This window comes from Mustela nigripes, chromosome 10 (assembly GCF_022355385.1).
Source record: "Mustela nigripes isolate SB6536 chromosome 10, MUSNIG.SB6536, whole genome shotgun sequence".
Taxonomy (NCBI): Eukaryota; Metazoa; Chordata; class Mammalia; order Carnivora; family Mustelidae; genus Mustela; species Mustela nigripes.
This window is the reverse complement of record NC_081566.1, coordinates 57,741,061-57,754,072: the sequence shown is the minus strand read 5'-3', so window position 1 is coordinate 57,754,072 and position 13,012 is coordinate 57,741,061. Positions and strand designations below refer to the sequence as shown.

The 13,012-nt window shown below is 44.8% G+C and overlaps 2 protein-coding genes across 6 annotated transcripts in view; one reads left to right on the top strand and one right to left on the bottom strand.

Moving 5' to 3' along the window:
• AIDA (axin interactor, dorsalization associated) overlaps positions 1–6,619 on the top strand; it is a 37,792-nt gene extending 31,173 nt beyond the window's left edge. The window contains exons 7-10 of the mRNA XM_059413387.1: positions 709–831; positions 2,755–2,877; positions 4,579–4,696; positions 4,819–6,619. Of these exons, the coding sequence (XP_059269370.1) occupies positions 709–831; positions 2,755–2,877; positions 4,579–4,696; positions 4,819–4,915 (461 nt within the window). The 3' untranslated portion in view covers positions 4,916–6,619. The remainder of the gene's footprint in view (positions 1–708; positions 832–2,754; positions 2,878–4,578; positions 4,697–4,818) is intronic.
• Positions 6,620–8,613: 1,994 nt separating this feature from the next.
• Positions 8,614–13,012, bottom strand: part of MIA3 (MIA SH3 domain ER export factor 3) — a 57,991-nt gene continuing 53,592 nt past the window's right edge. For 3 of the 5 annotated variants that reach the window (XM_059413380.1, XM_059413382.1, XM_059413383.1), the window contains 4 exons: positions 12,825–12,904; positions 12,618–12,689; positions 10,529–10,679; positions 8,614–9,567 (listed from right to left, as the gene is read on the bottom strand). In XM_059413380.1, the coding sequence (XP_059269363.1) occupies positions 9,257–9,567; positions 10,529–10,679; positions 12,618–12,689; positions 12,825–12,904 (614 nt within the window). In that variant the 3' untranslated portion in view covers positions 8,614–9,256. The remainder of the gene's footprint in view (positions 9,568–10,528; positions 10,680–12,617; positions 12,690–12,824; positions 12,905–13,012) is intronic. The other 2 variants (XM_059413381.1, XM_059413384.1) reach the window with 1 other exon arrangement.

The window sequence follows — 13,012 nt, the reverse complement described above, 5'->3', positions numbered from 1 at the left end:
CAGAATAGGATGCAGAAAGGAATAGGAAATTAGATTATAAAATTATTTAATTAAGTACATATATTAAATTGTAGCTATTTCTTCCATTAATAATTAAAAGATTGGGGCACCTGGGTGGCTCAGTTGGTTAAGCGTCTGCCTTCAGCTCAGGTCATGATCCCAGGGTCCTGTGATCAAGCCCCATGTTAGGCTCCCTGCCCTCTGACTGCTGCTCCCCCTGCTTGTGCGCTTGCGTACTCTCTCTCTCTCTCTCTCTCAAATAAAATCTTAAAAAGAAAAAGAATTTGTTGATTGATTCTGTTATTAAGCTTCTCAAACTTTGGGAAAATATAAGAAAAGTTTAAAAAGCTCTTTGTCTTTTTCTGACACTTCATATAGAGTAGGAAATATATCTTATGTAGTGCTAGTAAGTGTGAAATGTGTGTATGACGTGAGTATAATTAAGTATGTGGTAATTTGTAATTGGGCTTCCCAGAGTGAGTTGAATCTTCAACAGATTTGACCATCTTACGCTTTAGTGTTGAATATGAATTGGGAAGTACAGATGTATTTTGTATCTCATTAAATATTTGTCCAAAAGGATCACATTGAATGGGAGTTTTGGAAACCACAACAATGTCTGGCGACTTCCTCAGTCGGTTAAGGGCAAGGCTGTATCTTCTCTGTGTTGCTCCAGGATTTGCTCACTTTTTGCTCTTCTCTTGTCAGGCACTTTACTACCCAGGCTGCCGTCAGAGCCAGGACTGACCTCACTCACCATCCGAATTGAGAAAATCGGCCTGAAGGATGCGGGACAGTGCATAGATCCCTACATCACAGTTAGCGTAAAGGGTAAATAACTCTGTCTGCCTTTTCCCTTCCGGCAAACCGTGTAATGTTGATTCGCACTTGGGGCCAGGGGCAGGAGTGGGGCTGGGTCCTGGCACCTGTGACCGTTCATTTGCATTCGCCCTACAGTGAGGGAAAATCCCTGGGCAGCCATCCTTGTTCCTTCACTGAGTAGCTCTGAGAGTGTTTCTAAAAATACTTCATTATTTATAACTGACATGCGCATTTGCTGTTGAGAGTTTTTTGGTAAATTTCCGTATCCTTAAAATCCGATCCAGGGTGTGAACTAAACATACCCACTGTCTTCAACAGCAGATGCCTCCTTCCACCTTCTCAGGGTGTGTGGTTCTCTTGGCCAAGCCCCACGCTCCCCTGTTCCCCCACAGCTCCCCTTTGGGCCCCCTCCTTCCTGCCATGGTGTCTTTGGCCCAGGGGAGCCTTGAAGGGGTGCGTGCGCGTGCATCGGGCCTCCAGTGAACCATCCGTGGAGACGGGGAGGTAGGACACGTCCATGAATAGCCGTACCCTGAGCCTAATGCTGGGGACGTGAAAGAAACGTTGTATTTCTTACTAAGCACAGTTGTCTTCAGGATTTGTTTGTTTTTTCCTGTCCGGTGTGGCATACCATTTATTCCTTGAAAATAACTTTCTGAGTCTTTGGTTTAGGACGAAATCTGCACTGATGGATCCTTTTGTTGGCGTCAAGCCTTCATAGGGCACTTTATTTGTAAAGCACTCAGTGGTCTTTTAAAAATAAATACTGGGCGACTGAGGATAAGGTTACCATACTATTTCTCAGAAATCCTGCACCATCAGTTTTCATCTACAGCTAATCTGCACCTTGAGGCAAACCAAAGAAACAGGCTGAAACTAAACTTACCAATCACAGAAGTAAATTCAGACCTCAGGGTTCATCAGTACCAAATAACAGAAAAATGAATTCAGACACAGAGAAGAATTTTAACATGGAGACCACATGACCCACATCACTGATGCTGAAGTACTTGAACCTCTGATGTTATCGTTTCCCAAGTCCATGGTCTCCTGGAAAGTCTTGCTACCCTACACTATGTGATAGACCATTTGTAAAACTACGTATCTCACGTGGTAAAATACACTGTAGAAATGTACTGCAGGGTAATGTTCTAGGTGCTCTGTTACCATTGCAAACACTAAACTAAAATAATCAAACGTATTAAATTGTAAGTTCTCCCAGGTTGGAGTCTGTTGAGTCATTCATAAATGCTAGTCATTAACTGAGTCCATGTTGAATTTGATTAAACTGCAAGATTCCTGGCTCCAGGAAATTAAAACCGTGCACCATACCTAGTATACCCTGTGGTTGTTGTAAATCAGGTTACTTTAGAGCAGGGACAGTCAGAATTTAGGGAACATGTCTAAAGAATGACTCACTTAGAGAAAAGTTTCATTGGCAGCTTTCATGGCCACTGTTCTGACTCTCCCTGAAATACAGCAGGAGAATTCTGTCATGTTTGATGAAAGGCCTTTCCACGCCGTGCGCTTGATCAGAGTTGGAAAATAGGGGTAGGGGCCCCACTGTGGATATCATTCGTGTTCCAGATTTTTGTTGCCTACAGCAGTACAGCGGTGTAAGGAAGACAAAAGCTCTTTTCCCTTCTTAAAAATAGGGATCAAACTTTGTTGTCCTCAGGCTTTCTTTAGCACCTGTACCTGGCAAGGCTTCCTCCCCTGGCCCTGAGGCCTCTCCCAGACTCGGCCCTCCGCTCCCTCCGTACACCTCCAGAAACCAGCAGCTCCCTACGTCCCGACTCACACCAGAGGGGGTGTCCGTATCTGAGACTCTCCTCGCAGCTTTTGCCAGGCCGCTTTAGGAGACATAACCCTCTGTGGTTTGTTGGCAGTTTCCGAGTCTGTATGTTTGAAACTCTTTTTTTCCCTCTCTAGATCTGAATGGCATAGATTTAACTCCTGTGCAAGATACTCCTGTGGCTTCAAGAAAAGAAGATACATATGTTCATTTTAATGTGGACATTGAGCTCCAGAAGCATGTTGAAAAATTAACCAAAGGTTGGTTTGTGGTGGTAAACATTGGCTTCTGATGGCCAGAGTTCTCAACTTGGGTTTGTGTGCCCTCGAGCTAGCTAGCGTGTGGGCAGAAGTATGTGTCACATAGTGTTTAGTGTCTGAAGTATCGGTTTTTTAAAACATGGGAATTAGGAATAGTATGATCTAGTTGTATAATAAATAGCAGTTGTATAATAAAGTGTTCTTTAATTATTAAATTTCATCATCTTGGACAACAAAACAAAATGTCTAAGTTTTCCTCTTACCGAAGAGTGGAGGGAGACAGAGGCTCTGACGGTTTAGTCTCCGATGGGTGAAAGAATAAGCTGTTTTTCCAGCTGATTTTATTGGGCAGAAAGATACCATAAGTTGTGCGTAGTTGGCAGGAGGTTGGGAAAGGACAAAACACATTTTTAAAAAGGTGAAGTTACATTTCCAAGTGAGCAGGTTCCTGAGACTAAACGCTTTTCGGTGCTGTGTGCGCTGCAGGAGTGTCTGTGTTCTAGGACAAGACTTCAGGATCCCTCCGTCACCTGAGATTGTCTTGCAGTTTTTGACATTTTCACACTTTGCAGGAAGCTTGTATGAGATCTAGAAGTGCTTTTGGAGCCATTGCCACATTCTCTAAAATATGTGACATTTTACTTCTCCAATCTGGTGCTGCTCCCTCCTCGGCTCCGCCCCTGGAAGACTTGTGTCTTGTGTCGTGGGGCTGCCATGGGTGTGGGGGCCGTGAGTCTGAGCAGCAGCGGCGCCTGGAACCACGTTAGATGCCAGTGCTCAGGGCCCCCACCTCCCGGCAGACCTCCTGACTCAGAAACCCACTGGCTCGGCTCAGCAGTCTCTGGGGGGGCTTGCACCTGGTTTTCATACACACCAAAGCTGGAGAATCGCTATTAGAACAGAGAGGATAGGCTTAAGAAATAACGTTGAAGATATTTCAGTATGAAGATTAGGCCCCGCATGGCCCCGCGCTCAGCGTGTAATCTACTTGAGACTCTCTCCCTTGGCCTTTCCCCTGCTCACGCGCACATGTGAGCTCCTTCTCTCAAATAACATCTTTTAAAAAAGAAATTGCTCTTGGCTACGTTGATGAGGCAGCTTGTTCTGTTCTAAGCTTCTTTCTGTGGGGAGAGCATCTCTGTTGGGCTTTGGGGTGATGAGAACCTCTAAACCCCCCATTGGCACTTGCTCACCGGGGGCGGGGTGGAGTAGGACCCGGCCGGCTCCTCCTTAGCCTTTTGTCTCCCGGAACATTTAGAATTCTGGGAAAAACAAAACTGTGCTTTGAATACTATAAAAGGTCTTAGGAAACCGGTACTAATTCAAAAGTGAACCAGCACATGCTTTATGTTTGAACTCCAAAACCCCCCAAAAAGTTGACTTTTTGAGTTTTTGTTTCAGGGAGGAGCCGTGCTTTAAGCTTGGATGTTCTGACGAGCCCTTACTGGGCTCCGCTGCTTGCCGAGCGTCTGTGGGGAACGTTCGTGCTTCGCAAGCATCCTCTGTGTTTGTTGTGTCACTTCGTTCGGATGAAGGAGTTTTAGGTGACAGCTACCGTGGTCTCATCAGAGAGACTGACAAGAGGTTACCGTGTAAAACTGCTGACCGCTGCTTGCTCGGACGCTTCCCCCGCCGGGAGAAACTGAGGGGCCCAGGGAGGACGCGCCGCCCGGGCTGATGCGGTTTGTGTTCTTTCCGCAGGTGCAGCTATCTTCTTTGAATTCAAACACTACAAGCCGAAAAAAAGGTTCACCAGCACCAAGTGCTTTGCTTTCATGGAGATGGATGAAATTAAAGCTGGGCCGATTGTAATAGAACTGTAAGTGACGCGCACGCCGGCCTCGGACCGGTCTGATGCGGACTCCTCCTCTTAGTGTGGGGCTGTAGAGCAGGCCAGTTATCCCCGTATGTTAAACCGTGACTTTTCTACTGTGGTTGCAGATACAAGAAACCCACTGACTTTAAAAGAAAGAAATTGCAGTTACTGACCAAGAAACCACTTTATCTTCATCTACATCAGACTTTGCACAAGGAATGATCCTGACATGAGTCACCGGGAACGTCTGTGAATTCTCCCACACAGTAGCAACCAGCCCAGCTCTGCGCAGCGTATCCCCCTCCACCGGGCAGGAGGCGGGCCACACGGGCGCCGGCAGGCCAGAGCGAGCCCGTGGGATTCACAGCCCAGCACTCCACTGACCTAGACAACTCCTTTGGATACGGGCTTATTGTAGTTTTGAAACATGTTTTTACCTTTATAGTATTTGTGCAATTCATAGTCTCTTTTCTAACTCACCACTGTTCCTACCCTGCTTCCTGGAACAACACTGCTGTGGGTAGGATCTGCTCGTCTTCAAAAATTAATACAGCAATAAGAATGTGCTAGAGTTTACACATCCGTTCACTTTTGCTCCAGTATGCTTTTTCGGTTTTTTGAGTTAATGCCAAACTTTGGGCTGATGGGAGTAGGAGAGTATGAAACTGTTCCGAGAGGAGGAATTGGACCGCCTGTTCGGCCCAGGGAGGTCAGTCTGGAAAGGGATAGGCTGCTCCTCCGAGGTGGCCTAAACTCACCCTGATCTCATAGTTTTCCTGGTTAGAAATCGTGTGCCTTGGCCAGATCAGTATCCAGACGGGAGGGTTCCCAGGCTGTAGCTGTGATTTTTCCAGATGACCAGATTGTTTTTCTGAAAGAGCACATTTGTAGTCCGTTGATTAGCTTTTCTTCTACGTCACATTATTCTTCTTTCTGATAGTGGTTCTAGGGTTAATGATGGAACCATGTCGGAATAATTAGACTTCTAGATGGCTTTGTAACGTCTTCTAAATCATGTAAGCTACACTGAGTCAGATGCTAGTGAGATGCCGCAGGCTAACTGCTGTTTTTCTGACAACTGATCGTGAACCTTTACAGTCTGCATACCTCTTCTTGGAGTGGTGAGTATGCAAAATCTGGAGCTATCCGGAGCTACTCTAGTTGTTTTCATATAGGTAGACAGGATTGCCGTTTATTTCCTATGTAGATATATTGACTTTCATCCATATGGAAATATGCAGGTCATTAGCTTATTATAATTTGACTATTTACAGTACTTTTGACTTAATGGGCCATAAATAAAACTTTCAGAGGACACTCTAGGCGGCTATGTGACACACAGGACATTAACATTGGGGGCGGGCTCTCTGTGGGTTAGATACAGACCCACACGTTTTAACATTCACTATGTTGAATGACCGATGCTAGCACGAGGGGAACGCACCAGTACTTGGCCTGTTTTTAAACTAGTGTAATAACTAGTCCTACAGTTCATTGTGTGCTTTTTGAAACAGCCGCAGTGAAGTGTTCTAGCCCTTGCACTTCAAGAAAGCTGGTCTTTACTTCCGGTTGTCTGTCAGTTCTGTTTAAGATGTTAAAAACTTAGAGCCTGAAAGAATTCTCAACCAAATTTAAGTCTTGTCTCTTGTATTAATTAGATTAATTCCAAAAATGATTCAGTCCACAATAGCTCAAGGGGATGAAGAATTTGCCTTAATTACCTTGTTGTTCACTCAACCCTTAGACTTAGTTGTCAGCTCCTCAAGGGGGCAAGAACCACATTTTTTCCAAGTCCTGTATATGTTCTAAGGTGCTTGGCAGCGCTCTGTACCCTGTGGAGTACTCAGTACCTTCTGTTTGATGTTGCTGACGAGACCTAAAAAATAATCCCTTAAAGTACCTACTATTAAAATGTAGCAAAATTGATCTGTTGGTCTTTCTCTTTTCTCATAGAGCGTAAGACATGTATGTCAGTGATAATTTATATGAAGAAGCACCAGCTGTCGTTCACATAAGTATGGTTTGTATGAACTGCAATGCCTTTCCACAGTATTAAAGAAGCTTGAATGGAATGCTGTGTCATTAGTGTAGCTTTAATTCAGACCTGAATGGGGTGACAAGCGATCACCTGGAAGCAGTAGACACAGAATACTGTACTTCCCACAAATTATTTTTTACTGTCTAATGAAAAAAAGGCAGCTACTGGATAAGAACTGTAGTAGAAATGCTCTCAGGCCAAAACGCTGCCACTTTCATCAATGAGATGATTTTAGCAACTAAGCCCAGACACACGAGGAGCTGCAGAAGCCCCGTGAAGCAGCTGGGACAGGGAGGCCGCCCGGGCTCTGCTGTGGCCACAGGGCCCTGGGAGGCGTGGAGGCGCGGTGTCCACAGCTCAAGGGAGCAGCACCAGACCTGCTCTGCACCTTACGGACTCCTGGGAACAGGAGATACAGGACAAACACTGAAAATATGTAGAGGTAAAAAAGGACTGGCTTTGGCATTAAAATAGGTCTGATTTATCTTTGCAACTTGATTATCTTTGCTAGCAGGTGTCGCCTATTTCATTACTATCTAACATTAGCAATTATATTAACCTCATCATTTTGTGTCTTGAAGAGACTGACCTTACTCAGGAGTTGGATTTGTGGTTTCAGTCTTATTGACATGGTAAAAATAACCTCTGCTATTACCTTTGGAGGTATTCCTCTCTCGTCTCCTGTTCTTGAAATTAAATGGGAAGACACCTGTGATTTATCTTCCTGAAGAACTACTCATGAATTTTAAAGAGTTGTCTTCTTTCAGTGGTCTCTTTTTTTTTTTTTTTTAAAGATTTTATTTATTTATTTGACAGAGAGAAATCACAAGTAGATGGAGAGGCAGGCAGAGAGAGAGAGAGAGAGGGAAGCAGGCTCCCTGCTGAGCAGAGAGCCCGATGCGGGACTCGATCTCAGGACCCTGAGATCATGACCTGAGCCGAAGGCAGCGGCTTAACCCACTGAGCCACCCAGGCGCCCCAGTGGTCTCTATCTTTTCAAAGTGTTATTGTCTGGTAGTTTAGTGTTAAAAAAAAAAAAAAGTTTCACAGTGAAGCTTTTGCTTTTTATTTTATAGGGCATTCATTAGTACTTTAAGTAGTAGAATGCTGATGGGTCATGGTCTGGGTTTCAATAGTATCATGACAGAGAACTTCAGAGAAGGGGAAAGTGTACTCTAAGTAGTGAATACTACCAGCCTTTCATAACTTAATCTAAATCCTAAAGATTATTTAAAAAGCAAGAAGTAGTAATAGGTATAGTAATACTTTAAATATGATTTAATCCCAGATTCCCATATTTACTGGTTTTTAAATCTAAGTGCCAATATTCAAATACTAATTTTGGAGTAGCAGTAATCAACAAAAAGAACCATGGGCAACCTACAAACCTTAGTCCTAAATCATTCTTTCTCATAGTATTGCACTCTTCTGAACTTTTTTGCCGTTTTCCTTGAAAACCAGAGGCAAGGTATGGGAGAAATAGGCTGTACTTTTTGAAAAGGAAATTTCCTTACTTTTTATGGTCACAACAGATTTTCTAGTTATCGGTAATGTACCCTTAATGCGAATATGGTTGCAACAGAACCTCGGGGCAAACAGCTCTTGCTACGACAGTGAGCTCATGCTCAGAGACCATCGTCAGGTCGGCAGTGAGTCACCCAAAAGCAGGTGAATGCCGCACCGAGGGGCCCGCTGACTTCTCTAAAGGACAAGGAAGACATCTGGTTGTTGTGGTGTTTCCAGGGGACTTCAGATTGCATCTCCCGAGCACTGAGCAACAGGGAGCATGCTGCCGGTCACTGTGGGCAGCTCTGCAAGCCCCACTTTACGCAGTTCCGAACGGTACGCAGTTTAGTGAGAAAACAATTCAATGAGACAACACTTGTAATAACCAAATTTTTATGAACTATTACTACAAAGAACTTCGGCAAGAAGGGAGACAAAGTGATCTTTTAGTAAACATTTTTAGCGTAACAGTCTTTGCGACCAGTATTTTAAAAAACCAAGCTAATAAACACCATTGCTCTGTGTTCAACTGGTGTACACTAAAAATAGGGTAATAAATGGAAATACATGTTCTTCTAGCATTTCCACAGGAAATGTTCATATTTCTATGACATTCTAAATCATTTAGCAGTTACATACGCTACATTAACTAAAACACAGGTATTCCTTATTGCACATTTCAAAGTTGTAAGGAGATTCTAGCTTATGAGGTGGTTTTTATTTAGGGGGGAAATTATATTTTTCAATTGTTTGGCTCAAAAATGCATACTGCCAGGGCAGCTTAATTCTAAAAACAAACCTTTTAAACTTTTGGATTCTGAAGCCAATGAAATCCTTTACTCTAACAAATGGTGCACAGTTCACTTCCTCAGACTATCAAAAATGCATACTGCCAGGGCAGCTTAATTCTAAAAACAAACCTTTTAAAATAAACTTTTGGATTCTGAAGCCAATGAAATCCTTTACTCTAACAAATGGTGCACAGTTCACTTTCTCAGACTAAATGTCAGAGGTCAGAGTTATGGGCTCTGTTTTAAAGCCTGTGAACAGTCCTGGCTACTGCTCTGAGAGGCAGGTGGGGGCTCGTCTCTAGAGCCAGAAGGTGCTAAGTCTCTTGCAGCAGGTGGAGGTGGATATTCCTGGGGCCCATGAGTAGGGGGCGGTAGTCGAGGACCAGGAATAAAGTACTCTCTTGGACCAAGAGAGCCTACAGGTCTAAAAGGTGGGTGTCCCGGTAAAAATTGTCGAGGATCAAGAGGCATGTCCCGTCTTCCAGGTGGAATGCCTGGTGCAAATTCTCTTAAGCCTAGTGGTGGACGTAAAGCAGGACCTGGAAAAAAAAAAGTCCTGTAAATACATATGAACACACGTAAACACAGAAGACTCTGGATATGACAGTCTATAATTTCTCACAACTTCAGAAGTCAGGTGGTGGCATCCCTGACTTCGGAGACGAGGCAAACAGGTAAGTTGTATGCCCGTGGCTGGCAGGCCAGGAAACCACACAGGCAGCATTTAAACATGGCTCTAGCTGGCTTGTGTTTTTATTACAGAGTTCTGCCATCTTTCTCTCACAAGGGCTTGGTTTAACACTTCAAAGCACCCTAGAGCTTGTCGTAGCAAGACAACAGATGACAAAACAAGGGCTTCACTATAACAAAGATATTTGATAAAGGGAAACTCCAGTGTCTGCCGCTGTGTCAATTCAATATGCAGTAGCTCCCCATGGACTTAAATGTGCCGTCCAAATCCAAGTGGTTGCCTACTGGGGAAAGGCCTTCTAGCTCCCCCTAATCAAATTCAGCAACATTTATTAGGCATTAAACTTGACCTTCTCTAGAGCTAACACTTCCTCTCATTTACTGCCAAGGCAGGAAGTTTAAGTTGAACTGTCCCTCTTCTATACTCGATGATCCATTGTTTATGCTTTTGTCACAGTGATTACAAGCTTTACGTTTCATAATCTATCTATCTACGTTCTAAAGGACTTTGTAAGCTCTTGAGTTCGGAGAATTAGACACTAACAGAGGTGACTCCCACTAACTAGCCATCAGCAGACATAATATTTCCAGCTCTCTAGTCTACATGAGATCTTCTGCCCATCTCTGTAGAGGGGGATTATGCAGCACCCTGTGTGTCCTAAAAATTGGAGGGGAAGTTAAGATGCACTGGCTTGTCTTACACTTTCATTACCTAGGCCTGAAAAAGCCACTAATACAATTTCAACAAGGAACAGAGAGAAAAGATGAATTATACTCTATAAGTCAATTACAACTATTTAATCATCATACCGAATGGTGGAGGAAATGGCCGAGGCCCGAAAGGCCCGCAGATTTGAGGAGGTGGTCCATATCGAATAGGTGGTGGCACAGGGCCTCCCATGGGGGAGCTCATGAGAGGCACCCCTGGGAAAGGAGGGGGCCCTCTTGCAGCCACAGTCACCTGCAGAGCAGAAGCAATTACAGTTGTAAAAGACTCTGATATGACACACACAAGCACCAACACCAATAAAAGCTGAAACCCCAGGGTGCCCGGGTGGCTCAGTGGGTTAAGACCTCTTAGCCGAAGACCTCTGCCTTTCAGCTCAGATCATGATCTCAAGGGTCCTGGGATCGAGCCCCACATCAGGCTCTCTGCTCAGCAGGGGGCCTGCTTCCTCCTCCCCCTCTGCCTGTCTCTCTGCCTACTTGTGATCTGTCAAATAAATAAATAAAATCTTAAAAAAAAAAAAAGCTGAAACCCAATGAAGCAGATGTCCAGCATCTATTCAAAGAACAGAACCAGTGCAACAAAACTTGATCCCCCCACCCAGAGACGCCTGAGTGGCTCAATTGGTTGAGCAACTGCCTTCGGCACACGTCATGGTCCCAGAGTCCTGGGATCAAGTTCCGCATCGGGCTCCCAGCTCAAAGGGGAGTCTGCTTCTCCCTCTGACCTTCTCACCTCTCATGCTCTCTCTCACTGTCTCTCTCTCTCAAATAAATAAATAAAAATCTAAAAAAAAAAAAAACAAAAAAAAAACTTGACCCCTCCTGTCTGTTCTTGCCAGCAGCTTAGGCCAGGTTCACGGGACAGCACCAAAGCCAAGATGTTCGCTGGAGTTGCACTACTGCTAGAATATGCAGGGGGAAGAGAAAGCAAGAGGATGGCTGAAGGACACTAACAGAGGTGGCTCCCACGAACACCATGATTGACTCCTAGGGCGACCCCTTCACCCCCACGTCCTTCCCATTGCCACAGCAGCGCATCATTTCCATACTGAACATGGACAGAACAAGGGGGCAAAGAAAGATCCACTGTCTGCACATGTCACAAGAGCCACCATTCAGAGTGCCTTCAATCTCCTTCCACATCTCTCTCCCCCTCAGTCTCTCAGCCTCTGAGCAGGAAGATTTCCTGTTTTAAACGAGGGCACAGAGTATCAGATCATTTGCTGACGGTCACACGGCGTGTAAGAAGGTGTTGCAATTCAGGATCAGGTCTGCCTCCAAGCCTGTCCTCCTGGTGCCTGCGCTTCCCACACTGACAAAAGGAGCTCTGCTCTCAAGTCCACTCCCAAAGGGTCTCAGTTGCAAGCTGCCCTGGGATAAAACGACCTCAAGAGATCCGTGTCCCTGGAGTCCTGCACTGAAATGTGGAAGCATTTTCCAACAGAAACGATGTTTTATTCACAAGGAGGCAAACACAGCACCAATATTTACCTTTGTGCACCAGTAACGCTGTGCTTTATAGTAAGAGACACTGACCTTTCCCATGGGAAACTGGGTTGGAAATTCTAAATCGTCAGATCACACACACTCTGACTTCAGCACACGGAAGCACTGTGAGCCATGCTCAGAGCACCAGCGCAGCTCTCACAGAGAATACACTTCTGTGCGTGGTCCTGAAGGCTGCTGCTGACAACGGACACAACAGCAATGACAGGTTTTCACGGGTCAGCATTTCACTTCTGGCAAGCATTCTTCCTTTACCAGTCTGTAAGTTCAGGTCATTCAAAGCAGGGTCTGCCTAGTATACAGCTGGAGATATTCAGCACACTTGCAAATGCATAAACGGGGAATTAGGCTATATATAATTTACTCTGCCTCAGAACACTGGACGCCAAAGCACACACAGCACACAGTTGCAGTGATGACTTTCTGCTGCCTTTAGTTACAACAGATGTTCCCTACTGGTTAACAGCCTGACCCAAACAGGGGGGAAAATACCCCAACCAGTCAGACTTCAGCAATCCAGCAACACTTCCAAGACAAGAACAACAGTAGGATCAATACTGCCGTGCAACTCAAAGCAAAGCAGATTCGTGTCATGCTCCTCGTATCCTTTCCAGAAATATACCAAGTAACAGCTCAGCTCAGTCCTCAACCTCCAAGTACTTACTACTACTGACTGCTCAGCCACAGATGTACTGCTGGGAACTGAAGGGCCTTCAGGGTCTTGGGGAACAGTTTGCTTTTTAAAAAAATGAGATAGGATAGCTATAACACACACACAAACGAGATGGATGACGCAAAGAGAGGGTGTTGTAACGAAGTTTAAGGCATCCTGAAATACCTAATTACAATTCAGAGCAACTGTGGAACTTACCTTGCCTTCATCCATCATCTTAGTAGGGGAAGAGCCTCTTGAGCTGCTGTTCATCATGGGAGCTGCACCAGATCCCGGATCTGCCAAAGGCCAGAGAACGGATTTAGACTTATCCTGACGTATATACTCTTTGAGGAAGAACTAAGAGATCCTCTGCCCACTTCATGGTTTTAGACCCAAACACACTC